The 27,237-nt window shown below is 41.1% G+C and overlaps 1 protein-coding gene across 15 annotated transcripts in view; it reads left to right on the plus strand.

Moving 5' to 3' along the window:
* Window positions 1–27,237, plus strand: part of Astn2 (astrotactin 2) — a 908,742-nt gene that overhangs the window by 269,487 nt on the left and 612,018 nt on the right. For all 15 annotated transcript variants that reach the window (XR_015439761.1, XR_015439763.1, XR_002396623.2 and 12 more), the window contains one exon: window positions 16,247–16,354. Coding sequence is in view for 12 of the 15 variants with exons in the window: in XM_087182849.1 (XP_087038975.1) it covers window positions 16,247–16,354 (108 nt within the window). In the remaining 3 variants the exon portion in view is untranslated. The remainder of the gene's footprint in view (window positions 1–16,246; window positions 16,355–27,237) is intronic.

Here is a 27,237-nt window from a genome sequence, read left to right on the forward strand (position 1 = left end):
TTTTCCTTTAGAAATGTATAAAACTTTCCTGGTTTACCATATGTTGAATAATTTTGGATTGAATTTTGGACTTATTGAATGAAGACTCATGGATTTTGCTGTATTTTTGCAAAGAATATTGCTGTTTTGTTTTTGAAATAGTTAACTTGGTTAAGCTCAAACTGTCTTTCCTGAGGTATGCACCAGTTCAATTTTCAGATGTTTTATTATCATTTTAGCTAAACATATTGGAGCTTGCTTTACGGCCCAGAATTAATCAGAGGTGCAGGCAGAGGCTATCTGCAAAACCTGCGTCCCTTTTCTCTGGTTCTTTGTCTTGATCTCTCTGTCTCTCTCTGGTGCCTATAGCTAATTTGAGATCCATTCACTGGATGCACATTCCAGAAAGACAGCAAACATTCTTTTGGTTTTTCATTTGCCCCAAGCCATTTCTAAGTGTGGCTCACCATTAAAGAAATAACCTTGAAAATGGAAAATTCATTCTTTGGTGGCTGCTACCTCCAAATTTCAATTTCTTTACAAAATATGCCTGCTTTTATTTTCTATGCAGAGCCATGAGATTGTAAACTTTTATTTTTTGTCTAGAATTTATTGTTTTTATTTGCAGTAGGATAGAAGTGTAACATATATAGAACAACATCTATAGCAGTCATTTATTAACATATCACTTATGTTTTTATCCATTCTTTAAATTTAGTACAAGTATTTTTACAATACTTTTTCATCATCAAGGCCTGTGTAATATTCTGTCATTCACCATTCCCCTTCAGTTGGACATGAAGACTATTTGCCATATGCGTGCATGTTTGTATGTATATATCTCACTATAGTAAGTTTCATGCTTTATAATGCCTTTCCTATATTTAGGATGGTTTCCTTAAGGTGAATTCCCAGAAGCTGATCAAAAGAGATGGACATTTTAAAAGACTTTTTTTTTATATAGCCAAATTGCTTCCCAAAAGGGCTTTACAAATTTGCACCGCTAGCAGCAATTTAGGAAAATGGTCATTTCATAAAATCCTTGGCGGCACTGAATATTAGTAAAACAAGAAATAACATTTCTATTTCCAAAGATGAAAAATTATAACCAAAAATTTACGAACATATACACATAATATTTTAATGGTTGCTGAGAGTTTTCTGGTTCTATGGCCGGAGACTCTAAAATGAAATAGATGTATTGCAGCAAGGAAGACTGGAGATATGAAATGCTAAAAAAATAATCACAGATAGCTACAAAGATGGAGAATATATATTCATATGAAGAACTAAAAGTTGAGGAGGTGCCTAATGGTTTAGCAAAAATTTATGGGACTACTCCCAGAAAGGCTGAGAGTTCAAATATTTCAATGCACATTGACACTTTTTTTTTTTTTTTTTTTTTTGGTACTGGGGTTCGAACTTGGGTCCTTGCACTTGCGCAGCAGGTGGCAAAACCACTAAGCTAAATCCCTGACCTCACATTGGGGCATTTTGAAGGAAAACCAACAAAAATAAAACAAGCTTTTAAAATTGCTCGTTGAACAATAAGAACAAGGAGATTATTGTCACATTGCATGAAACAACAGAAACCTTATAACCAGATGAAAATATAGAACTAAATTCACTCTAAATCTGTCAGGTCTGTCATTTATATCAAGAAAATAATCTGAAAACTAGGAAAGGGAGAATAAAGACATTTCATAAGGAATAGACTTCTAACATACATACAGAGGAGGTAGTAAGTATTTACTTGGATTTGTATGCCTCAACTTCAATCTCCAGATGCAAGCAAATTACTTTTACAGGTTCTAAAAAGATTTGAGAATATGTTTTCAGGACCACAGAGTTGGTTATAATCTTGTAGGCAACAAGACAGGCAGAGGAGCTTCCAAAATTCTGCAGGATAAATCTTATTCTGCTTGCGAATGAGTGGCCAAGCGCTTTGAAACTTGATTTGATTCTCAAGAACGAGGTCAGTTGGTCAGATATACATGGTGAGTATGTTTGAAGGGAAGTTGGAAGCTCTAGAAGTTCTCATTGGTTCACTAAAAATAAAGAGACAAGGCAAAATGCAAGTACACTTTGCAATGGGGTTTTTCCCAGGCCAATTTGGGAGAAATTATAAACACAGGATGTCTAAATGTCAACACAATACTCAACACAGCTTTTCATACGTGTCTCTATTTTTGTTTTTATTCCACCTCTCCAATTAAGTGTAAACTCTCTGGTGACAAAGAATATTTCTGTTTGACTCTGCAATGCATACTGACTTGGTTATTTATAGGCTTTTAACAGATAAATATTGAATGAACAATGTGTTTTCAATCCTAAGGAAAAATTGTATGTTGCTTGGTAATATAGTTAGATGTTGTATTTTTATTTAGTCACATGTTCACGGTTTTCATTGAGGACTTGATGCCAACTTGTAGAGAGTTCTCCATCCATCACTTCTCAAGTTCTAATCTTCGTGTAGTTTTCTTCAACATTAATGTCAATCTCTCACATAAGGGAAGAACTGACTGACATAGGACACTGGGGTGTGAGGTCCACATTAGACTTCTCAGCCTTTCTCACAGTCTTTAATGACTGTGTGTCCTTGCTCAAGGCAAATACACCTTCAAATATCAATTTTCTGATGCTTAAAATGGAAAAAAACCATGGTAATTTAATTATATTTTTATACGTACTAAATGATTTAATGTATATAAACTTCTAGTCCTATTGCTTGACATTTAGCAGGCACCTAGTAACTATTAGTTCCTTTTCTTACCTCCTGCTCCTTTTCATGTTTATCCAGTTCATAAAGGGCATGTAGTCAGGGAATAGTTAAAACATGAGATCAGAGGAGTAGGACAAAAAAATATCTTGAGAGACTACAAGAAAGGTCTGAAATATACAGATACAATTTGGTAGTACAAAATGTTCTTTACTTTGGTTTAGAAAAATCAATTCTACAAATACACGATGGGGAAGACCATCTTTATTTGCAGTGCATGTGAACAAAGAATCGAAAGCATATTGAATACAAGGCAGCTGCCAGTAAAGCTGAAGCGGTCCTGGGTGGCATGATGATAAGTCCTAGGTTCACAGAGGGAGCTGATGGCTCATCTTAGTGCCGATCAGAGCACACCCAAATTGTCTTGCCCGACTCTGGACATGAAACTCAAAACCGTTAGCTAATTGGAGTATGGTGAAAAGAATACAATACGATAAGATGAATTTGAAATCTGGATGCATATTGTAATTACTAAGATGTAAAAAAAAGCCAATAATGAAATATCTGGTGCTACAGAGGATGAGGTGAAATTGCCGGTGAGATTGTACAGACTTTCTAGAGGACACCTTGACAGGAGAGATAAAAATCTTAAATATATCAGTACTCTTCCACCCAACAGTCCCTTCTTACTTTTCAGAAAATTCAACAAAGAGATGCACAGAAATGTATGCCAAGATTTCTCTAGAGCTGTGTGTAGCTCAGTGGTGAAACACTTTTGCGTGGATGAGGTCCTAGTTTCAGTCTCCAGTGTGGCCAAAACAATCTATAAAGATGTGTAATACAATGTTACAGGGAAAAAATGAAAACAATGTAAAACTAACAATAGAAAATTGGTAAAATAAATAATAATAATAATACAGTGGAGTATTTGGCAGGAATTAGTTATATTGGAAATGAATACTTAATAACATGATGTTTATAACATATTTTATATAGCTTTGTTTTAATTCTACAAGTAATCTATGCTTACTTTCTGAAAAAGGAGGTAAAAGTAATTTTTGAGGAAAGGGAAATATCAGTATTCAAAGAAAATAACTACTAATATTTTGGTAAATACAAGTATAGATATTTATATAGATGAAGATAAAGATTTATACATATATATATGTGCATATACACAGTTCTAGGCATATAATTGAATCTCAATACATATTTTTATATAAATAAGTAAATCAATAGTTACATAGTTTTGAATAAAACTTATGCACATATGAGTGCCTGGTTAAAAATTCTACAGAAGTCAGTTGGAAATAATAGCATTTGACTTGACTATCACTTTCTTCTTTGTGTTTTTCTTTTTAAAAATTTCTAGTCCAAAATCACAATTTTTGAAGCATATGATATAAGTAGTGGCTGAAGAAATTGGGGGGACTATTTATCTCGGATGAAAAGCTTATGAATGGGCACATAAGCAACCTTCAGCTAACTGAAAAACCATCATATGGGATAAAGGAACAGCTTGAGTCATCATTCTAAAATGCCACACAGAATCTAGACACTCACCATTGGAGAGAACTCAATTCCTGACCAACCTCAAGGACTCACATGTGTTCTTTTATCCTACTGTGTGTCCAAGACCTCATTTTGTACTCTATCTCTACTTTGTTATTTATGAGCAGCGTGACTTTGAGAATGCTATTTGTATTGCCTCTGACCCTCAGTTTTCTTACCTTTCGAATGGGACAGTACTTAGTGATTGGGTGGATCAAATGTGCTGCTATCTCTGGGAAGGAAATAAAGGTGTTTAGTGCTATGCAAGATTTTCTGGGTATTAATATCTTTTTAATGCATTATTTTTGTAGCATGACAGACCTAGGACTTGTGTCTGGATATCTGAATACCTGGTTCATCTTTTCATTGCCCAGAGTTTCTATATGGTGACAGCTAAAAAGAATTTAGATATTTGTATAGGACCAGACAAGGCTAGAGTCCTGATTATGCACCGCATAATATACCATCACACATTTAGTGCCTTAAAAGTACAATTTTATTACGCTCATAAATTCTAGGGTCAGCAATTCATAGAAGATTAAGTGGGGAGAGAATGGTTCAGCTTCTCAGTGACCCGGCCTCAGCTGGAAAAACTCAAACATCTGTGGGTGACTCAGATGGCAATAGGTTAGACTCAATTAAAATCTCTTCCCACTTTTTGCCACCTAGGATGTCTGGACTATCTTGAAGGCTGGGCCCACCTGGGACTGTTGACTGGACCACTCGTGCAGCCTGTCCACGTGGTTGTAAAGCTTAGAGTACAGTAGCGGGTTTCCCAAGAGGGAGCATCTGGAGAGCCAGGCAGAGCTGTATTGCCTTTTAGGACCTAGCCTGGGGGCTCTCACAGTCACTTCCTCTGCACTCTGTGCATTACAGGATCATTGTTAAGGACAGCCCAGAGTCAAGGGTAGAAAAATGAGGCCCCACCTAGGATGGGGAAGTGATGCAGTTCACATGGCAAAAGAGAATGAGGAGTGGCAGGTTTTGTTGTGGTCTCCTTTGGAAGATGCAGCCCAACACAGGAAGCAATGGATTTCTAGAAAACAAAAGTTTACTTTCATGATGTGGTGGGGTAAGCTTAATTGGAGAATTTCTCTCCTGTAAGTAGTGCTTTGCATCAAAATTTGGGGATAAATTGGAAGTCTTCGTTCTCAGGGGATGGGATGACCTCCCCCTGGGATGGCCGTTTTACACTAAGGGTCAAGTGAGCAATGGATCTAAATTGCAGTAATAAAGAGAATTTATTTTCTAAATGAATGTAACTTTTTATTGTCTCTCTTATTAGCAAACATTAGAATTCCCTGGAAGAAATTATAAAATGTAGATGAATAACAATAAGTGAAAATATTTAAATGCTCTAAGCTTATCACCCAGAAGATAAATTCAGTATATTATCTTTAAAATCCTTGTGTGTGAATATTTACATGTTTTACGTATGCATTTTTAAAACAGAATGGTTTTTTGTACTCACAGTTTTGCAATATGCTTTTTATACTTAGCTCACAACCTTTCATCGTGAACATTTCAGAATGCAATTACTTTTCCTTCTTTATTTTTGAGTTAAAATATATATTTATTTCATTATTCACACAATGGGACTTATACCAAGCATCAGCATGTTTGTTTAAATTTCCACAAGTACAATCTCTCTTTGTATTCTTCTCTGAATACTTTTTCACTGCACGATGTACTTTGTATTCTTCTCTGAATACTTTTTCACTGCACGATGTACCATGGAGATGCTTGTATGTCAATAAGTATAGATTTATGTCCCTCTGTTTAATAGTCTCATGAAAGTCTATTTTAGAAATATGCCATCATTTTTTAATGTTTTCTATAAATAAGCCCCTTGGTTATTTCCATTTTTCCTGAAATTATAACAATCATGTTTAATTTTGTTGTATCATAAAGATTTTGCACCATAAAGATCAACATGAATCCTAGGAATCCTGCAGAAACTTCTCCTGCAAGGGTCCAGATAAACCAGCTGTAGACTCCAGAGCTTGCCACTTACCTGCTTGTATGATTGCCTGTAAGGATGTCCACCACTCTTAGTCACTATCCACAGCTAAAGGAATAAGAATATGTGTCATCCCCTCTATGTAAGCTGCCTGGCACTTTGCCTGGCCTATAGTAGGAGTCCCATGACAGGTAGCAATTGTGGTCAAAATATCTTCAAGAGATGAAAGTGTGTCAACATTTGTGGTTTAGCCCTAGCGCCAAGACCAATTGTAAATTGTGTGCTTTAAGCTATATGAGAATTCCTTGCTACTTTTGTCCCCTTCTCATGAGTGGCACCATTTGTATTCACTGGATGATTTGGGGTTAGATGGGTTTTTATATTCCGGAGCCACATATTTCTCTATCTGGCACAGTTCTGGGCCATCGAAAAATGCAATATCACTGTCACCAGCTTGAGGAAGACACGAAGCCTGAATAATTTAACATGTCACCACCATCCATCATGATACTGAGAACAGGAGATGGGAGTGTGGAGAATTGGGCCTACCAGAGGCTGGCAGAGCAGGTCTGTGGACAGGCCATCACAAGCAGAGAAGGCAGATTTCCAAAGAAGAGATGTGATGTATCTCTCACAGGCCTAGCATCCTCTTGCTCTGGCCTTCCCCAAAATACGAATTCCAGCTTGTCTGGATGCTCTGATTTGTCCCACATCAAATCTGAGACCAGAGCCCTAATTTACCTCCAGATATCTGTGTCATTATAATGAACCCTCTAACTACCTCTGACTATCTCTTTATCAGAAAAATGCCTACAGTATCTTAATGGCTCCCCATTATAAAGTAAACTCATGAAATTCAGGAGTATGTGTCTGTTCATTCATGGCTTTGTCCTCCATGTCCAAGGCGGTTTTTAGTAGAATGGACACTTGGTAAATGGTGATGGATAGGTGGATGAATAAATGATATTGCCGTGATTATTTGAGGTGAACTCTGGCTCTAGGATTATTGAATGGTCACCTTCTCACACACTAGACTAACACCCAAGATATCTGAGCCTTTGGTCTCTTTCAAAGTGACTCTGTAAAACTGCCGCCTGTGTCTCCACCGTCCCTCTGCCTCCCTTGCTGCTCCCACATTCCCCATTGTGGAGTTCTGTTGTCTAGTGATGTTACGAAGAGAATGGAGGGCTTCTGTTTAAATGTTTTAGCTAAAATTCATGTAGCATACAATTAGTCATTTTAAAGTGCATACAAACTCAGTGGCGTTCAGCACATTTGTAAGACTGTGCAACCATCACCTCTATTTATTTCAGAAATATTTCTGTCACTCCAAAACGATACCCATATTCATGAATAGTCAATTTCTCTTCTGCCCCTCCCTCTTCCTAATCCTGCAAACCACTAGACTACTTCCTGTCACTTTGGATTTATCTCTTCTGAATGTTTCTTATGAATGGAATCATACCATAGATGGCCTTTTATGTGTAGCTTCTTTCACTTAGAAAAATGTTGGTGAGTTTCTTCCTTGCTGATACTATGTATTGGCATTTTTTATGGCTGAATACTATTCCTTGTGCTTATACCAAATTTTGTTCATCCACTCTTCAGTTGATGGGCATTTGTTGTTACTATTTTTACCTTTGTTAATAGTGCTGTATGAATATCCTGGTAAAACTATTTGTTTGATATGTTATCTGTAGTTCTTTGGGAACATGTGCCTAGGAGTAGAATTCCTGGGTTTTGTAGTAATTCTGTGCTTAACATCTTAAGGAACTGCTAAACTCTTTCCATAGTGTCTGCCTCATTTTTCTTTCCCACCAGCAATGTGTGATTCCCATCTTGCCACATGCACACCATCTGTTATTTTACATTATTTTCCTTATGGCCAACCTACTAGGTATGACCTGGATCTATAGATTTGATTTGATTTGCATTTCCCTAATGATTAATGACCTTGACTATCTTTTATGAGAACATTTTTCTTTGTCAGACAAAAGCTAGATTTGAATTTTAGTTCTTTCATTTGTTATTTCTGTTGTCTTAGGTTAGCAGCACTGGTATTTGGAATCCTGGCTTGTCTTTTCATGAACTAAGATTGACTCTTACAAGGTGCAGATGGGTTATTACACATTAAGTGGCCAGATCCTGCCAGAGTGTTGTATGTACTTGGGTCACCTTATTGATGGCTCCATCTCAGACCATTCAGGATAAAACAACCAGGGACAGAAGGAGGAAAGGAAAAGAAGCCATTGATTCCAGCAGATAGATTGCCTCTTTTTCTCTCCAGTCTCCAACCATTCTCACTTTCTCTCAGCCCCTGAATGGAAATACCCAAGCATCCCTGGGTGATTAATGCCTGCACTTTAATGCCCTAAATCATCAATTTTATATTAAAATGCTAACCGAGGGGCCCTTTACCAGTTATCTGAATCACCTCCAAGTGAGTCTGTAATTGGCCTGTGGCCCCTTCAGAGTATATGGACACTTACAGGCTATATGCCTTGGGTGTCTGCCACCTCCCCAGGCTGTCACAGTGAGGGAGTGACCACACATAATTAGCAGCAATTCCTTTCTCCCTATTAAACTCAAAAAAACATGAAATAAGTGGAAGATCCCTCCACTCTCACTTCTTTGTTTTTTGTTCTAAACCTTTACATACAGCATGTTGTTTTCTTTATTGGGACCATGGGTCTTCATTGTTTTCTCATCACTGGGACAAAACACCCAACACTCCAAGTTAAAGGAGGAAAGGTTGAGTTTTACTCACAGTTTGTAGAGGTTCCAGTCCACAGTTGGTTAGCTCTAAGGCAGGGGGACATGGCAGAGGAGCATGGCAGAGGAGAAACCATTCATGGTGTTGCAGGCAGGAAGCAGTGAGCCTTCCTTCTTTCCCTTTTATTCCACCCAGGCTACAAGCCTATTGGATGGTGCCACCCATACCCACGATGCATCTTCCTTCTTCAGTGAATCTATCCCTACATCCAGAACTATGCTACACCAATCTGGAGATTAATCCAGTAGCATATACTCAGGATCTACTCACTCCCAGAAGCCTCACCTATAAGTGCATGAGGCTTTGGTGGGACATCTAGATATAAGTCATAATACCACGTGAGGTAAAAATTATTATCCCTGCTTTAAATACAAATTCAGAGAGATCAAGTGCCCTCCCAAAACCACACAGATAATAAATGATTAGAGCTCATGTCTGATTCCAGTAGCCCAGTTTCTCTCTAATCAAGTGTATTACCTCTCATAGTTCATGAATTAAACTAATACACAAACTAACTAGATTCTGAGAGCCTTGAGAATAGAGACGCTGGCTGTTATTTTTTTGTGGAATCCCAGTTACACCATTTCTCATTCCAGATGTGGCTCCTAATACAAGTCTGCTCAGTAATACTTGCAAGCTCAGTAATGTGTTGTACAAATGTCATCAGCACACGAAATGTGGACTCTGTACTGAGATGTACTGTAAGCATGAAATACATGCTGAGTTTTGAAGACTCATGAAAAAATATATTAAAAATTTCAGTAGCAATAATTTCTTCTTGGTTACATGTTAGCATGACAATATTTTTTATCTATTGGATGAAATACAATATATTCTGAGAAATTAATTTAGCCCACTTCATTTCACCTTTTTGATGTGGCTACTAGAACATGTAAAATTGCCTGTGTGGCTTGCCTTGTGTTTCTAATGGATGGGCCAGCTAGAGGCATCCTATCTTAGGCTCAGTTCCCTCTCAGAAAATGGCCCATGGAAGGGAGGTGAAGGGCAGAGGAGGTGTGGCAACAGAAGGCTGCCCCTCTACAGAGGAGACATCATGGTGGCTATACCAGCATAGTCTCTGTGTGACTGGACACGTGGAAGGATGGAGTCACTAGGATCTTGCTAAGCCTGATTAGAGTTCTTACAAGAAACACCATTGCAAGAAAAAGAGCAGGAGGAAGTAGAAAATCAGCTCTTGTGATGGAATCAAGTAAGAGACCTGCTACTCTTTAGAGATCAATTCATCAAGCCTTTCAGTGCAAGGTGAACACACACATTCCTCACACATACAGACATTCTCTCTCCCTCCCTCTCTCTCCCTTTTTCTCTCCCTCTCTCTCCTCCTACCTCCAGTTGTGAAGCAGTCTTTGCAGGTAAACACAATTTCAAGCCCAGCTCCCCAACTTAATACCTCATATCACTTCATTGAGATATAGTTATTCATCTGCAAAACAAGGTTCATGATGTTGTCCCTACAGGAATAGTTGTGGGCATTAAATAAGTTATTTGCTCATATTTTATTGCACACCAGCCCAGAGATTAAGGAATAAACTGCAGCCACTGCTTGTTGTGAGTCATGATTATACTACTTACAAACTATGTAACCCTGGGAAAATCACTTAATTTCCCTGTCCCTTTATTTTTCTCACCCATTATGGTGGGAATAAAAGCAGTGTCTTACGTCTTAGGGCGCTCTAGGGATGAAGTGAGCCAGCACATGGAAAGGGTTGAGAGCAGCGCCTGGCCAGAAGGCAGGGCTTTGCTGGTGTTAGCTTCTCTTATCACATTAGAATTGCTTGGTGACATTTTTGTCACCCCCACTAGGATGTCCCAGTGGGGAAAGAAATCTGTCTGAATCTTCTATGCTACATTTGTTCACTAGAGTACAGGCATAATAGGTTATTTGTTTGCAAAGGAAGAAAGGTAAAAAGGAGACAGGAAGGGAAGGAGTGTGGAAGAAGGGGAGGAGGGAGAATTTAGCTGGAATGTTTGAAGGTAGAGAAGTAGCTCAGAAGGCACAGTGGGAAGGGTCTGGTCAGACTCCTACAGTCACAGATCCTTTCTTTTTTGCTCTGCTGCCCAAAGTCCAGCAGGAAGAATGACAGATGCCTCCTGTACATATGGGAACTTTTGTCAAATGCCTTCATTTTCTCCTTGGCCAAGACTTATGGATAAGTGAACCAAAGACTTCCTTCCTTCCCATTTTTGTTTCTTTTCCCCTTTTATAACCCTAAAATATGTTAATGACAATTTTACAAGCCTTACTGGCCTCTGGAGACCTCTGCTCTCCCACTACTTCCAGAACCTCCATGAGGGCCCCACCCAACTGCATTTTAAAACAGAGCCTTTATATTCTGAACCACTTCTGGTAGATTCCTGGGTCTCCGAGCTTCTCCAGGTTACTGCCTTTAGTTGGAAGGGATTGGGGACATGTGCCTTGAGACTGTGCCTGAAGATACATGTGCACAAAGACGAGTTGTTGCTGTCCTTTTACTTTTGCTTTCATTAGAATACACTATCTGAAGAAGGGGACAGGAGGCCCAGGTATTCATTCTCCACTTGATGGAGCATTAGGCCGAGAGGCAGTGTTGCAAGTGTTAAAATTTTGAGCTTTGGCATCAGTCACACCTGCTTTCAAAGTCCATCATCACTCATTATTGACAAATCATATTTCTTTTCTGATTGTCAGTTGCCTCATTTGTAAAGTGAGCATGAAGATGCCTCCCTCCTATGGTACTGTGAGTTTGGAATGAGGTAATGTATGCAAAGCTCATAACATAGACCTTGACACCTTGACACTTGAAGGACAACCAGCTTTCCCAGGGTTGCCTCTTGAGTTGTTCTGTGGAAAGCAATTTGTGTATGTGGGAGCCCAAATTCAGAGCAAGATAGATTACTCCTGAATCTTAACTCTTGTACAGATGAACTGTGTGATTTTTAGGCAGGTAACTTTGTCCTTGATGTATGTATGTCTTTATGTCTTTGTTTTATTATCTAGTCGGTTAATTATCCTCCCCTATGAATATGCCATGATGACGATTATATGCCGCTCTGTATACATATCTTCTAGGTACATAGTAGATTGCTTAATGATGTCTCTCGAATGACTAGATGTGTAATATTCTTACTGCATAAAGCATGTGAGCAAGTGGCATTTCCGTATGCCAAATGCCATTTCAAATCCCTACCTGAGGAAATTACATAATAAATCCATTGCGAATTGAATAGCGTTTTCCTCTAATGTATGCTTTTCTTTTCCTCAGGTGGAATTTTTGAACAGGTAATGGGTTGGTGTGGTGCTTGTTTCAAAGGATACAAAGCATTTGTAGAGGAAAATAGCCCCCTTTCTCCCTATTCTTCAGCTACTTAATTCTCTACCCAGGACAACTGCTTTTACCAGATTCTTGAGCCTCCTCCTGAAAGAAGTCTATTATTTAGACACCTGAAGCCCCGTCCATTAAAGAACCCTCACAATCAAAGTTTCTGCTCCTCCTTGCCCACGCACACACCCCCAAGGCACTCTGAAGCGCTCTCCTCCTTGAGCCTCTTCTGCAGCACAAAGAGTTTTTCAATCCTTATGTCCTTCTCTTTTCATTCACCATGCTTTACTAACAATTACAAACTGCTGAAAGCATAAGGTTAAGAATAACAGTGACGGGCCTGAGCACTGGTCCACGGGCTGAGCGCTGCCCACCGCGTGCTCTGACCTCTACTGGCTGTGGCCCGCATAGGAGTGACCCCGGGAGACCCAGAGGCCATGCAATGGTAGCTATCCAGAACTGAAGGCATGCATTCAAACACCAATGGATGTGGGCAGACAGGCAGGTCTGACCACACCCTACCGAGGTCCTGGGTCGCACAGAACACGCCAAATCACCCCGCTGCAGACAGGCAGGTCTGCCCACGCCCTACCGAGGTCCCCAGTCGTGCAGAAGATGCCGAATCACCCCGCTGCAGACAGGCAGCCACCTGGTTCCACACTACAAAGACGCAGAGGACACCAGATCACCAGACCAAGGTGCTGAGTCCCGCTGCTCCCGGCCCAGAGGAATGGGCTTCCTGGTCACCATCCCTCCCGCTGCTCCCAGCCCACAGGAAAGGGCTTTTGGGTCACCATCCCTATGCTGCTCCCGGCCCCTGTCCCACCTCTCCCAGCTCAGAGGAGGTAATCCTTGCAGGCGCTAACAGCCCCCCGCCCCAGTCAAAATGAGAAAACACGTAAAGAAGTCTCAAAACCAGACTTCCAGATCACCTACAGCAACCCCAAAGGGAAATGAGATGGAACACTCTGATACTCAACCACCTGGACCCACTGAACTGGCAACAGAAGGGGATCTGGAAAAAATGAAATCAGAAATAATTTCTCAGATAACAGGAGAAATTGTGCCCCAAGTGCAAGACATGATTAATAAATCTAGAGAGGAGCTCAGGAACATGATGGAATCCCAACATAAGAAACAAATGGAATCCATAAAACAGATGCAAATAGATTTCCAGGACATGAAAAACTCCACTGAAAGTCTATATAGCACAATGAGCCAATGTGAGGATAGAATTTCAGATATAGAAGATAAGATTGCAATAGTGACCAGGAAAAGAAAAATGGCTTCAAAATTATAAGGGAACATGAGAAATCAATCCAGCAGCTGCTAGATGATGCAAAGAAGAATAACATAAGACTGATTGGGCTCAATGAAGAAACAGGAGAGAGTGGAGATGACATAAAAAATCTCTTCACAGAAATGATGGCAGAAAACTTCCCAAGCAGGGGAAAAGAGCTTGATATACAGATAAGTGAGGCATATAGGACTCCAAATAGCCTCGATCAAAAAAATTCTACACATAGGCATATAATTGTTAAGATTCCAGAAACACAACAGAAGAACAAAGTTCTCCAAGCAGTCAGAGAAAAGAAACAAATCACATACAAAGGAAAGCCCATCAGAATCACAGCAGACTTCTCAACACAGACCATCAAGGGAAAAAGAGCTTGGAGTGACATATTCCAAGCCCTAAAGGAAAAAAGCCTCCAACCCAGACTGATGTACCCTGCAAAACTATCTTTCAAAATGGATGGAGAAATAAGATACTTTCATGACAAAGAGCACTTTAGCAACTTCGTGAATACCAAACCAGCACTCCAAAGAATTTTACATAATATCCTAGGAACAGACAGACATTGAGGATCAAAACCCCAGGAAGCAAAGCAGAATGAACCCATCTGGCATGACAAGAAATTAAATGGAAAGGGGGAGAACCCAACAAAAAGAAAAAGTCATGGCGATGACAAGTCAATACGTTTCAGTTATAACCATCAATGTTACTGGTCTCAATTCACCAATCAAAAGAAATAGACTGGCAGAATGGGTCAAGAAGCAAAATCCAACAATATGCTGCATACAAGAAACACACTTAATTCAAAAGGAAACCCATAGACTGAAAGTTAAAGGGTGGAAAACAATACTCCATGTGACAGGAACCCGAAAAAAAGCAGGAGTAGCTATCCTCTTGGCAGATCAAGTAGATTTCAAACCAACACTGATTAAGAGAGACGAAGAAGGACACTACATCCTTGTAAAAGGAAGAATCCAAGAGGAAGAGATGACAATCATAAATATATATGCACCAAACACTAGTGCACCCAACTATATAAAACAAATACTAATGGACATGAAAAGTCTTATATGCACTAACACAATTGTAGTGGGAGACCTCAACACCCCACCGTCACAAATAGATAGATCAACTAGACTAAAAATAAGTAATGAAACACTAGAACTCAAACTCTTGAAGAAATGAACTTAAGAGATGTTTACAGAGTCTTCCACCCCACAAAATCAGAATACACATTCTTCCAGGTACACATGGGTCATTCTCCAAAATAGAGCACATACTCACACATAGATCATGTTTAAGTAAGTGCAAAGGAATTGAAGTTATCCCCTGTATATTATCAGACCATAGTGTGATGAAATTGGAGATCCATAGCAAAAGAATCTCAAAATATTTCATAAACACGTGGAAATTGAACAACACACTTCTGAATAACCAATCAGTCACAGAGGAAATTGAAGAAGAAATCAGACAGTTCCTTCAATTAAATGACAATGACAGTACAACATATTGGAATCTATGGGACACAATGAAAGCAGTCTTATGAGGGAAATTTATAGCTGTGAATACGCATATTATGAAATCAGAATGAGCCCAATTAAACAACCTGATGCTGAACCTCAAGCTTCTAGAAAAAGAAGAGCAGGACAACCCCAAAGCTCATACAAGGGAGGAAATTATAAAGATCAGAGGAGAAATCAATGCAATGGAGACTAAGAGAACGATACAAAAAATCCATGAAGCCAAGAGTTGGTTCTTCGAAAGAATCAACAAAATTGACAAACCTTTAGCCAACCTTGTCAGAAAAAGGAAAGAAAAGCACTGTGTGGCTCCAGCTTGTCCTTCTCAGCAGCACTGGACCTGATACTGCCTCCGGGTGCTTACACACTCCATGCCTGGGGGTGCACCTCAATGCCCTCTCCTCGGACTTCTTTTTCCTCTACTGGTGCCCCATCCATCCTTCCAGCCCTGACTTAAATCTCTGATTCTCCATAAAGCCTTCCCAGGCCCTCTGTGTTGAAATGAATTGCTCCCCTTCTTGTTCCTAGCATCTCATTGTGTGGTAAACATAAGCCATGAATTAGGTTTAAAGCTCCTAAGGATCTCATTCGTCCCCCTGACTTGCTTATGATCTCCTGGCTGGCAAGGATTGAGCTGTATTTATCTTTGTGTCTCCAGTGTCTGGCTCTGGGCCTGGCATGCAGCAAGCCCTTGATTGAAATGTGTGTGAAATTAAGTTGCCCTGGGTGTTTTTAATGGTAGGATTATCACGCAAAGCAACAGTAGCTTTCCATTATTTAGTACTCACTGTGGACCTGGTATTTTACATGTCATATTTCCTTTAGTCTTCAGAGCAACCTCACAAGGGGAGCAGTTATTGCCTTTATTTTAGAGAGAAAGTACCCAGCGCTCAGAAAGGTAAGGTATCTCCTCAAGGCTACACAGCCTGGAAGCTGCTGAGCCATGGTTGGAACCCAGCTCCACTTCTCTGCAAAGCCCCAGCTCCTTCCATGAATCCTGCTAACTCCTGGGTCACTGGATTTGTGGGGAGAAGTCTGGAGGTGGGGTAACTTGTCTTCATTATGGTTGAAGGATCTCACAAGCTTCTAGAGGCTGGTGAGGCTGACTGATGGATTGTGCTTCTCTGCAGGAGGAATCAGCTTTGGGAGAAGCAAGGGGACTTCGGGCTCAGAGGCAGATGACGAGACGCAGCTGACGTTCTACACAGAGCAATACCGCAGTCGCCGCTGCAGCAAAGGTAAGTCTTTGCTTGGGAAGCATCCGGAACCAGAGTGTGTGGGCAAAGCCCGGAAAGCAGATTTTGTGATCAATGGCAAACCAAACTCTTTTTCAAATTGGTTAGCACCAAGCTTGGTACCTGCTGACCCAGCTGGACTAGAGACCTTCTTTTTCTTTTCCCCATTCTCCATTCTTTACTTCCTGGCTTATATCTTTCTTCAGAGTATTTGAGGGAAATTTTTTCCCTAAATTTATGCAGTTTTTAAAATTCAACTCAAGAAATGACTAATATTAAAAGGAAAATAGAAGTAAGGAAAGTTACTCAAACTCAAGTTAGGTCAACGGAGGGAAACCCAGGTCACAGTGTGTTAGGTGGTTCTCATAGGAGCTGCCACATTAGAGATTCCTAGCAGCAAAAGTACAAAGGGAGCTATATTAAAAATAAAACTTGGGCCGGGGATTTAGCTCAGTGGTTCTGGTGCCTGCCTTGGAAGCGCAAGGTCCCGAGTTCGATCCCTGTACCAAAAAAAAAAAAAAACAAAAACCCAAAACACCCAAAAATAAAACTTACAAGGGTCTATGGGATAGAAGCAATTTTGATCACAAAATTCTATTTATGTGAAACAGTCCTCCAGTTGGTGGCCATGCGACTTTCTAGACTGTCTTCAACAGATAAAAATACAGTACTGATGCAGATTACCTATCACAATGGCTGTCAATGGAAGGTGTTGTCAAAATGCTGTAGCAAGACTCCACAAAGGGCCAAGTCTGTGGCTGAGGTCTGTAGTTTTATGATTGTTCAATGTGTTATATAAGAAAATATGGTATGTTTCAGGCAATTAACCTCTGAATGTCATTCTTCACCTCTGAGTGTTTCATGAGAATAGGAAATCAGCAAGCTTGAGTGTGTTCCTGGAAGAGAGCCTGGGCAGCAAACGTGTGTTCCAAGCCAAGGATTAGTCCAGAACCCGCTGATAGGAAGGCCCTGTGTCACTCATGCAGGCATCTGACAGTATGTCTGGCCTTCCCATGCCTGCACAGAATTGGGCTAATGAAGTACCTGGGGCAGGAAGGAGGAAGAGGAATCTTCCCCATGTACCATTCTGCATGCATTTTGCCCATTTATGATGAACATTCAAAGAGCATACATTCTCTGGACTCCTTTTGCTCTTATGTCAGTTATTACCTTCTGTATGGCTCAATTTTCTCATCTGCAAAATGGGCCTTATACTACCTTGTGGGTGGACTCAAATTATATATGAAAATTTTATCATGGTGCCTGGTGTACACTAAGGACAAAATGAGGTATGCCAGTTCATATCTCAACTTTGTCCCCTCTGACTCCCCACCTTGGTACAACTTTTCCTGTCAGGGCCCTCCCGTGTGTGGGGAGTGTTTTCATTGACACTTCTCCTGAGAAGGGTTTCCAGCCTCTGCCTCCATTAGAATAATGAGGTCTGCCTCTCCTTCCCACTCCTCCACTTTCTAGAATCTGCTGCATTGAAGATTTAGAAGTTGGGGATCAATAATTCTTGGCCTGTCTCCTCCCTCCCCCAATCTGGCAGCCAGAATCAGGGCTGGGGAACTTGGTGGGTCTCTTCGGCAGGACTGGGCTATTTACAGCTAATTGGAAAAACATCCATCACTGAGCATGCCCCCCATAAATCGGAGTTAAACTTAAACAAGAAAATCAAAAGCAAGCCACAGGTCTCAAGATAAACGATTTGGCCCAGTGCCTCCAGACTCTGCAGAAGGCTAAGCTGGCTGTGACACCTCCCCCTCTCCTTCCCTGGCCCTACTGCCAGCTGAACGCCAAAGCTGCTACTTCATCTCTCTTCTCCATTTTTTTCCCACTAATGGCATAGCCTCCACCTTTGTCTTATTTCTATTTTTTTCTCCTCTCCTATGCTCTATCCTCTGTTGCTGTCTCCTTCCCTTCATTTTCATATTTTCTTTTGTTATCTTCTATTTTCTCTTCTCATTTTCTTTTCTTCTTCCTCCTCTCTGTTCTTCTCTCCAGTTATTTCCTAGTACACCTTCTCCTCCTTCTCTCCCTCCTTCCAATCATACAACAAATATTTGTTCAGCATCAGCTTCCTGCCTGCCATTCTTCTAAGCACCAGGGACCCAAGCCAAGTGAGAACTTCCAAAAATCTTCACACTTATAAAGTTGTATTATATGGAAGTATAAATAGATGATGGCAAATCCTGAAGAAAACAATACAAGGAAGTGAACTGAGAGAGGAGGGAAGGAATTGTGTCTTTAGACTCCTTGAGCGTAATTACTCTACCCGTTTTGCAAGTTCACAGGCACTTGATGTTGGTGAGGCTGTTGGTCTTGCTACTGCTGTTGCTATGGTATTTACTGAGCCCAAAGTGAATTTTGTTCTGGCGAATCCTCTGTTCCAGCCTAAAGAACTTAAAGCCCAATGTTGTTCTTCAGATGCCATAGAGTTGTGCCCTAGGAAAGTAGTGCCCTTTCGTTTTCTTCTTCACATTTTGCAAAGGAGTCAAAGGACTGTTTATACTCGGTGTCCTAATGGGGAAATGCATAGTACAAAGGTGAGCCAAGGAAGGTCTGGGAGCTTATGGGGATGGGAGTGTGAAGAGAGTGGATTCTGATGGTGGATTACCTGCTTCAAATATCCACCCCACCACTTACCAGCAGTACTATATTAAACATGCAGCTTACATCTCTGTGCATAAATTCCCTGAGCTGTAAAGCAAGGATGGTAAGAATAAAACTCTAGGATGATGGCGAATCTATAGAAGATGTACCACAGCAGGCACACAGAGCCCTCTCTGTTGGCAGACAAGCCAAGATACCCCAGCAGCGGAGCATCGGATAACAGTTGTTTTTTCTAAACTAAAACCTCTTCAGGTTTAATTGGTGTGTGTTGATACTTTGCGATAGGTAAGTGGGTTTGGGGCTGCAGTTTGGGCACTCAGTCTCTAAAAGGTTGCCCATCACTGCTCTAGGAGGATGTTGTAAGGATTGAAATTAGTCGATATCTCTAAAGCATTTATGTGGAGGTTAGAGTTGGAGAAGAACAAGTTGTGACAGAGTCAAGCACCACTGGATTTGTTATAGAGTGCAGGTGGGGGAGAACTGCAAATCTGCTGCCCACTCATTGGTTGAGTTCAGGTAAGCCTCATTGTACATTCATCTCCTTCTTTTTTGTCTGTAACATGGGAGGTTGGAAGGGTAGAAGCTGGTAAAATTTCATCTTAGAGGTCACTTCTCATTCATATGTCAATGGCACTAGCTATGCATTTGCGAGAGTCTTCTGTTCTTAAAATATACCTGGCTTACAGCTCTAGTTCCCTCTGTATTCTGTTCTACTCCATGCCCAGTGCCTCTCCCTTTCTGGTATGGTGACTGCCTATGACATCAGAATGCCGTCTGCCATCCTGTTGTCCTGTGCTGATTGCCTTCCTCTTCTTTGAACACACAGGCCTATTTGGAGGCCCAGCCCCATCAGCCCTCTCCCCACCATTGTCACCTACATCCAAGCTCCTCCTTAGCAAATACAATGAGGCAGGAGTTCCTTGTGGGCTGCCCAGGGCATGTGAGCCAGCCTGGCTGGGACAAAGAAGACATAATGAAGTACAAGAAGGACCAGGAAGAAAAACATAAAAATAGCAGAAAACATGAATCTCTGTGCGGACTGGAAACAGTCATCTCATAGCATTTGGGACTCCATGTTAACTCATTGTACACTCTTCACTTCCATTTGAAAAATAGTATCTGACCTACATTTTCCAAAGCTAGGAACACATGGACATGAATCAAGGCATCCAGCTGCTGCCATCTTGAAGGGGAAGTTGGATCTCTAGGGTCATGTGAAGGTGACAGTACAGTAGTTTCTAGTTTATCTTTACCATCACTTCTCTGTATGACCATGACCAAGTAACTAACTGTCTCTGAGTCTCTTTCCTGGTCTCTAAGTAGAGGTTTAAGAGGGATGCTAAAAAGCACCTGAGTCAGGGGAGGTCATGGCCTTCCTCGAGGCCCTGCATGTGCTACATGGTTTGGGAGATGGTGTTAGATGACTTCAGAAGACAAAGTATACCAGGTGCTGAACTGAGCCCCTCATTCTAGGTTTGAGCCAAAAGAGAGAAGGAGGAAGAGTAGCTAAATAGGGGATGGCTTCCTGGTAGAGTTGAGAGTAGAAGGTGGCCTAGCTCTCAGCTATGACTTTGCCACTTCTCTTCCACATGAAATGAACCAATAGATTTAATAGTCTCATCTCTGAAGTGAGGTGACAGTACAGTGACATTACCCTCACAGGGTAATGGTAAAAGCTAAATGAGATACTGATGATCTCTTGTATAACTTCTACTCCTATCTACAAATTTCTCACCTTTTCTTCTGCTGCTGTCCTCATCCTTGCCACCTGCACCATTTGCTTAAAAACTCTAAGAGCCCTTTTTCAGTCATCTTAACTTGCTGGGATCCACCCCATTATTCACTCTGGAGCCAATGTGATCATTTTTTTTTAAGTAAGTAGAGATCATCTTGTTTCTTTGCTTAGCTTTCAATGCATTCATTTCTGGGTGGATGAAATATGAATGTTTTACCCACCCAAAAGCCCCAAGTGGTGTTTCCCTCCTGTATCCCCAGGGCTGTCTCCCCTCCTCCCCTCCAGCCATCTACCCCAACACTCTGTCCTGCTGGAAGCTTCACAGACTTTCTGTCCTGGAATTCTCTCCTTTGTTCTTTCACCCCCACTTACTCTGCATCTGCACTTAAATGATATCTTCTGTGAATTCATCTCATGCCTCAGTTTCTACATTTTATTCTACTCCAGTTTCTGAGATACTCCCTCTGTGTAGACACCATCACCACACTACTTTATTATTGACTGATATGTAAGTCTGTGTCCTCCAGTCCCATGACAGAGAGAGAACTGGTGTTTGATTCAGCCAGATCTGGCTGTGAGTTCTGACCTTATCTATCCCTCCTGTCTGGCCCTGGATGAACCCTGAACCTCTGGGCACTTACTTCCCTTTCAAAAATAGAGCGGTTTACATTGACCTCAGAGATGAGCAAGTCTGGAGGAGGAACATTCTGGGATTCACTCAAATGTGCTCAATAAACTGTTTTTCTTTCTTTCATTATTCCCTTTTCCTTTAAATCATTCTTAGCTACAAACTAAATCAGCTAAAAATTTCATTTTGTACATAGAATCTATTAAAACAGAGGTTTGGGATACAATCTGGGAGCAATCTGTAGCTTTCTCATGTCTTGGGTTCTTTTAAGGGGGATGATACTGTTTTGAAAACGTGTGTGGTATGGCCAGGTAGAAACTCCTTCTGGAGCTGAGAACTGCAGTAATCAATACAGCAAGTGGGAGGAGACAGACAGAGACCCAAAGGGACTGAGAAACAGACTAAGAAACCAGGATGTGTTTATTTGGTGCCACTTCTAAATAGGGCATCAACAACGCTTTTCTGTAAATGGCTAATTAGTAAGCATTTTCACCTCTGCAGGCCACATAGTCTCGTCTTGGTATACTGCTCTACTTTGTTATTGTACCATGACAACTGCCATAGATAACATGTAAATGGACACACCTAAATGCATCCCAGTAAAACTTTATTTTCCATAGCACAGTTGTACTGCTCCACATTTTCCTTGCAAGGCATAGTTAGTTGACTCCTTCTCTAAACCTTCCACATGATACACCTTTATGTCTGGTCCAGGAAATTTCACAATGATTTGTAAAATGAACCTGACCTGTGTTACATATGATTACACTGCCTAAATACTATACCAAAGGATTCTGCGTTTGGTCCAATACATAACCAGCTGAGATAAGACTGGTTTCCAGATTACCAGTTCTGGCAGTTTCTAAAGAATTTACTGATCCAGTAGCTGATGTGACAGATTAGCACTGGGGTAAATGTCATCTTGTGATCTGGAGATGGTATAGCATATGGCAAAGAATGCTAGATTTAGAGTCAGAAGATGTGCACCTGAACCCCACCGTGAACTAATTTAGTGGCCATTGGCAAACCCGTGCCCTCTCAGGGCCTCAGTTTTCCTATCAGTCTTGCAAGTGTGTTTATGTTACATCCTGAACTCCAAAGCTTGTCCAGGTTTAAACTGTATTCATGAAATAAACACCCTTACTGAGCATGAGGTTGGGCTGTGTGGGAAATGGGGCCCCAGCCCCATCCTTAGTGTGGTTATAATCTCCTGAGGGAATGGGGATGCGGCTCACACTGAGAGGTGATGCTGATCACGATAAGCTGGTGTTTAATTCAAGGTCCAGATGAAAAATAGATGGTGTGTCCAACCACTGGCAAACTGCTGAGTAGGAGACAGAGCAACCACAGCTGCTGTTGTCTCAGCAGTGCAAGCACCCAGCATGAGCCTCCCAGCGAAGCTCTGTGCTGTGGCTGTGTGGCCTTGAGCAAACCTCTCTTCCTCGCTGCACCTCACTCTTCTCTTCATTGTCCTGGTGGCTCTAGAGACCCAGATTTTCTTATTCCGAATCCTGTGCACTTCCTCTAAGCCTTGCTGATTAGCCCCAATGGGCAAAACCAATCCTGGTTTTGTTTATTTTCTGTTTCAGTTGCTTGTTGTAATTTGGCAACTCTTAAGCTAGGGTTTTCTGTAGTGATCAGGCCCCTTTTATTGTAAGCAATACTTTATGCTAAGCATATTGTAAGTATTGTAAGCAATACTTTATGTATGATGTGTGTAGTTTTGTTTATGATTCTCTCCATATTCATACACACGCGCACACGCGCGCACACACACACACACACAAAGACATACACACTCTTGTAATCTTGTTTTAGAGGAAAAGAAGAGGTGAGAGAAATTTCAAGCCATACCTGCAGAGAGGGCTTTTGAGAATTAAATGGAGGAGACTGTTTTAAAATCTAAGCTGAGAGTACCAAGGAAGCAGAGACTCCAGGAAATGGAAATGAGTGGGATAAAAGATGAACATCCACAGAATAGTACCTGCCAAAGTATGAAGGCTGAGGGAACTTGGTACACTGAGGGTGGGGATGTGGGCTTCAGAATCAGGCAGAGCCCAAGTGTATGGCTGCAGGAATAATGGAGAGGAGTCCAGAGAAAGAGGGAAGCATGTCTTGATTATTGATAAAGGTAACTGTAGCTTACTGTATTCATCGCTTCTCATCAAATTTCAAAGATTTTTTCCATCTTAAAGATAGTTCATCCTATTTTCCATTGTATGTACATAGAAACCTTAAAAGAGAAGCATTTTCCCAGAGGTCGAAAAGGTCATCTTTTTTAAATGAACAAAAGCAATTGGGGACAAATGTTAACAACAGGAGGAGCAAGATAAAAGGAATAGGATTTTCTCTTACTTTTCCTAGCCTTACAATGTTTCTATGATTTTGAAATCACTTCTAGGCAAACACACTGAGAAAACTGATGCTTCTAGGTTGCACACAGGCTTGGTAATCAGCAGATACCAGTTGAAGTCCTTGCTGTGCCATTTCCTAGCTGTGTGACCTAGGGGTAGATGCTTTCCTTCTGTGACCTCAGTTTCTCAAGGTTAAAAGCGGTAAGTCTAGTTGTTTCCTGTCTGTTCTCCCTTAGGCTTTTGTGAGGATTAAATGAGGTAATATAGGCAGAGGACACGCTTAGCCAAGTGTGCCTGCAGTGGTCTCAGTTAAATGGCAGCTGGTCAGCCGAGCACAGTGTATCAATGCCCGAGGCATACACAGTCCATGGCCTCTTTCCATTATGCGGGCCCACAAGTTGGTCTTGCTTCTAGAAAATAAAAACGGGATATTTTCAGTGTGAACATAAATTTGGTGGTCCTGGCATCTTGGGGCATTGTGATACTGCATTTCCCTTCACTGTCTGTTGCTTTTTGCCTAAGAATGACCTTTATCACAGACACAGCCTTCTGCCAGTCTGCAAGCTCACCCGTAGGACCTACCTGCTACTGAGAGAAGAGCCAACACTGCAGCCAACATGATTTGTACTTAATCAACCTTCAAAGCCTTTGTAAACAGAGTGACCTGGAAGAGATTCCTGGAGTGACTTCGAAGAGATGCTCAGGCTCTGGAGGCAGGAAGTGATATCAGAGTTATGGAGTAGGTTGGCCCACTAATCTTTACACAGGAGAGATTCACACTGATGTCATTGTTAACTGGAGGCTTCAGACAAAGCATCAACTAAGTGGCCTCAGAATGAACACAGCAGCACCTTACTGAGATGGGTTTATATGGTCATGTGAGGGTGTACACATGAGAACAGGGAAAGGGAGGAGAGGCTAGGACAGGACAGAGAGGTAGAGAAAGGAGTGCTGGGTGAAAAGAAAGGAGACAAGGTCAGAGGGAGGATGAGCCAACCAAGGGAGTAGTATACAATTTCTGAGTACAAGTCCTGAGTTTTATTATACAAGTCCTGAGTTTTGGGTCTAATCCTAGATATATTCTTATTTAGTTAGGAAACAAAGCAGGGCTTTAGGTTTCAGTCTCAATCTGTCAAACACTCAGGTAAAACTTGACACTCAGTATTCTCAACAATACCATTCTGAGAGCCAATGTGATAGTTAAGTTTAATTGTATCACCTTGATTGGCTTGACAGCTGCCCCATGGATTAGTAAAGAAAAATTCTGGATGCGTCTGGGTAGATCATGGAGGTGTGACTTGAGCTGTATATCTGGTCTCTTCTCATCCTCTCTGGCATCACAATTCCGCTGCTCTGCTTCCCAGCCAACATGAACTAAGCAACCTGTTCAGCCATGTCTTTCCACCATGATGTTTCTGCTTTGGAGCCTGATGACCATGAACCGAACCCTCTGAAACATGAGCCAAGTTAAAGCTCTCCTCCTTTAAGTTGTGGATACTGATTACTGTGTCTCAGTGACAGAAAAGCTGATGAGTACAGTCTATCACAGAAATACAAGTATGGAGGAGGGTGAAAGTGGAAAGAAACAGAAGAAACCACATTTATTGCATTGAGTCCTCTCTAGGCTAATCTACATCTTTTAAATGCATCATCTCCTATAGTTGCTAATAATACCATAAGAAGGGATATTTGTGTCTCCAATTTATAGATGAGGAATCAGAAGCTTAAGAGAGCTCACTTATCTCAGGATATCACGTGGTAGAGAGATGTAAATTTAAACTACTTGGTTTCATATCTTTTGACATGCCATTCTAAGGATGAAAGAGATAAATCAGGTAAAATACATATTTCAATGCCTGGCTCAAGGTATATATTCATTAGAACAGAGGAAGATGCCTAAATTTATCCTGGCACCAGAAGTCTGATAAATTCCCTTTCAACCTCCTGGAATTAGCTCTATGAACTACTTTGAGGGTTCAGTTGGAGAGGGGCTGGTACCAGCAATAACTATGATCAGAATACATTCCACCACTGAGAGGTCTGTTCACTATGAAGGCCAAAAGGGAGCATTACTGGCACCAATCACCTCAATAAAATTTGATAAGGTAGGAAAATACATGACAGAGGGAAACTTCCTGTTTTGTGGTGGAGCAAGGCCAGCCCAGTCTGTGCTCATCTCTTCCCACCTGTGCTGTGATGTCAGTGTCATATCAGTAGTTTCTAATCAGCCATGGTGGCAGTATTTACACCATGGAAATTGGCAAACCCTTGAAAATGGAATTACCCTTTTCCCCCTCAAACATCCAGTAGTTAAATAATTACTGTCTCATTACTAGGGTGAATTATGAGTGAAAAGTAAGAATTTAGCTTCTGGATGAGATTCCAGGACCATTTTCTTAAAATACTTCAACCAGTCCCAAACATTTTCTGGAGGATGATACATCAGGTAGTGGGAGGCATGGTTTACAAAGCAGACCACAAACTCCACAACCCGAGGTAGATGGTCCCTGCAAAGAAATAGAGGAAAAGGTCATCTGGAGAAGCTGGCTAGTTAGGGCCAGAGTAGAGGTTCAACCCACTCTTGCTTCCCAGCTAATAGAATGACAGACTCTAGAATGTGTTATCAAGTCAGAACCAACAGCAAGAACACATACTCAACTAAGTGGTAAGAAGCACCGTCAGGTCCAGATTGTCTCTGGCCTAAAGAATATCAGAATCTGTCAGAAGCCTTTCAAAAGCTACCAGCTCCAAGCACCTACTTTTGATTCATTTCATGGGAATATCTGGACAAGGACCTGCTTGCTGGCTTAAAGGGCTTCTGAAATTCGAATTTTCAAACAGGACTGAAAACCTCCACTTAATACCTTCTTTGGTATCACAAAAGCGCATCTAATCCTTGTTCTGGCTTTGGACTCCCATCAAGCGTATCTTCATTTTCACAAGCAAGAAACATGAATAATAATTACAAGAGGAGTAACATCTTACAGCAGTCATATTTTGTGCCAGATCCATTTCATATTCATTAATATTCCTATGTAATCAGCTGTTGTCCTTGTTTTTATATTTAAGAGAATGAAACTGAAATCAGGCAGAATAACTTCTCCAAGGTCATAAATCCAGTAGTGGCAGGACTGAGGCTTGGTCAGCGTTCCAGTTAGCTCCAAAAACTATTTTTACCACCGTCCTTGAACTGTCTCCTAGAAGACCCTTGTAGATGTCTGCCTCTCCCCACTAGCATAACTTCTGCCCTGGTAGTTGGATGCTTGTGACGTGTGGTTTGTTGATAACCTTACTCCAGTGGGTGCCAGTAGCCAACACATGCTTTTTGGAAAGATTCTGCATTCCCTCTTAGGAAAAAAAGCCTGAGAATTTGGATTCCTCTTATTGAAAGAACAGTAAAATGCAGAAACCTAGCTTTGATCTACACCTGCATTTGGCCCTATTTTACGAGACAAATAAGAGAAAATTATGTATTCAGAAATTGTTATGGCTTTAAAAGCTTCTTTTGGATGTCTCTCTTGTCTCCCTTCCCTCAACTCTTGGAGGAAATAGACAT

The sequence above is a fragment of the Heterocephalus glaber genome, unplaced genomic scaffold, assembly GCF_053883595.1.
Source record: "Heterocephalus glaber isolate CG9 unplaced genomic scaffold, H.glaber_assembly_v1.0 deba00001479, whole genome shotgun sequence".
NCBI classification, from domain to species: domain Eukaryota; kingdom Metazoa; phylum Chordata; class Mammalia; order Rodentia; family Bathyergidae; genus Heterocephalus; species Heterocephalus glaber.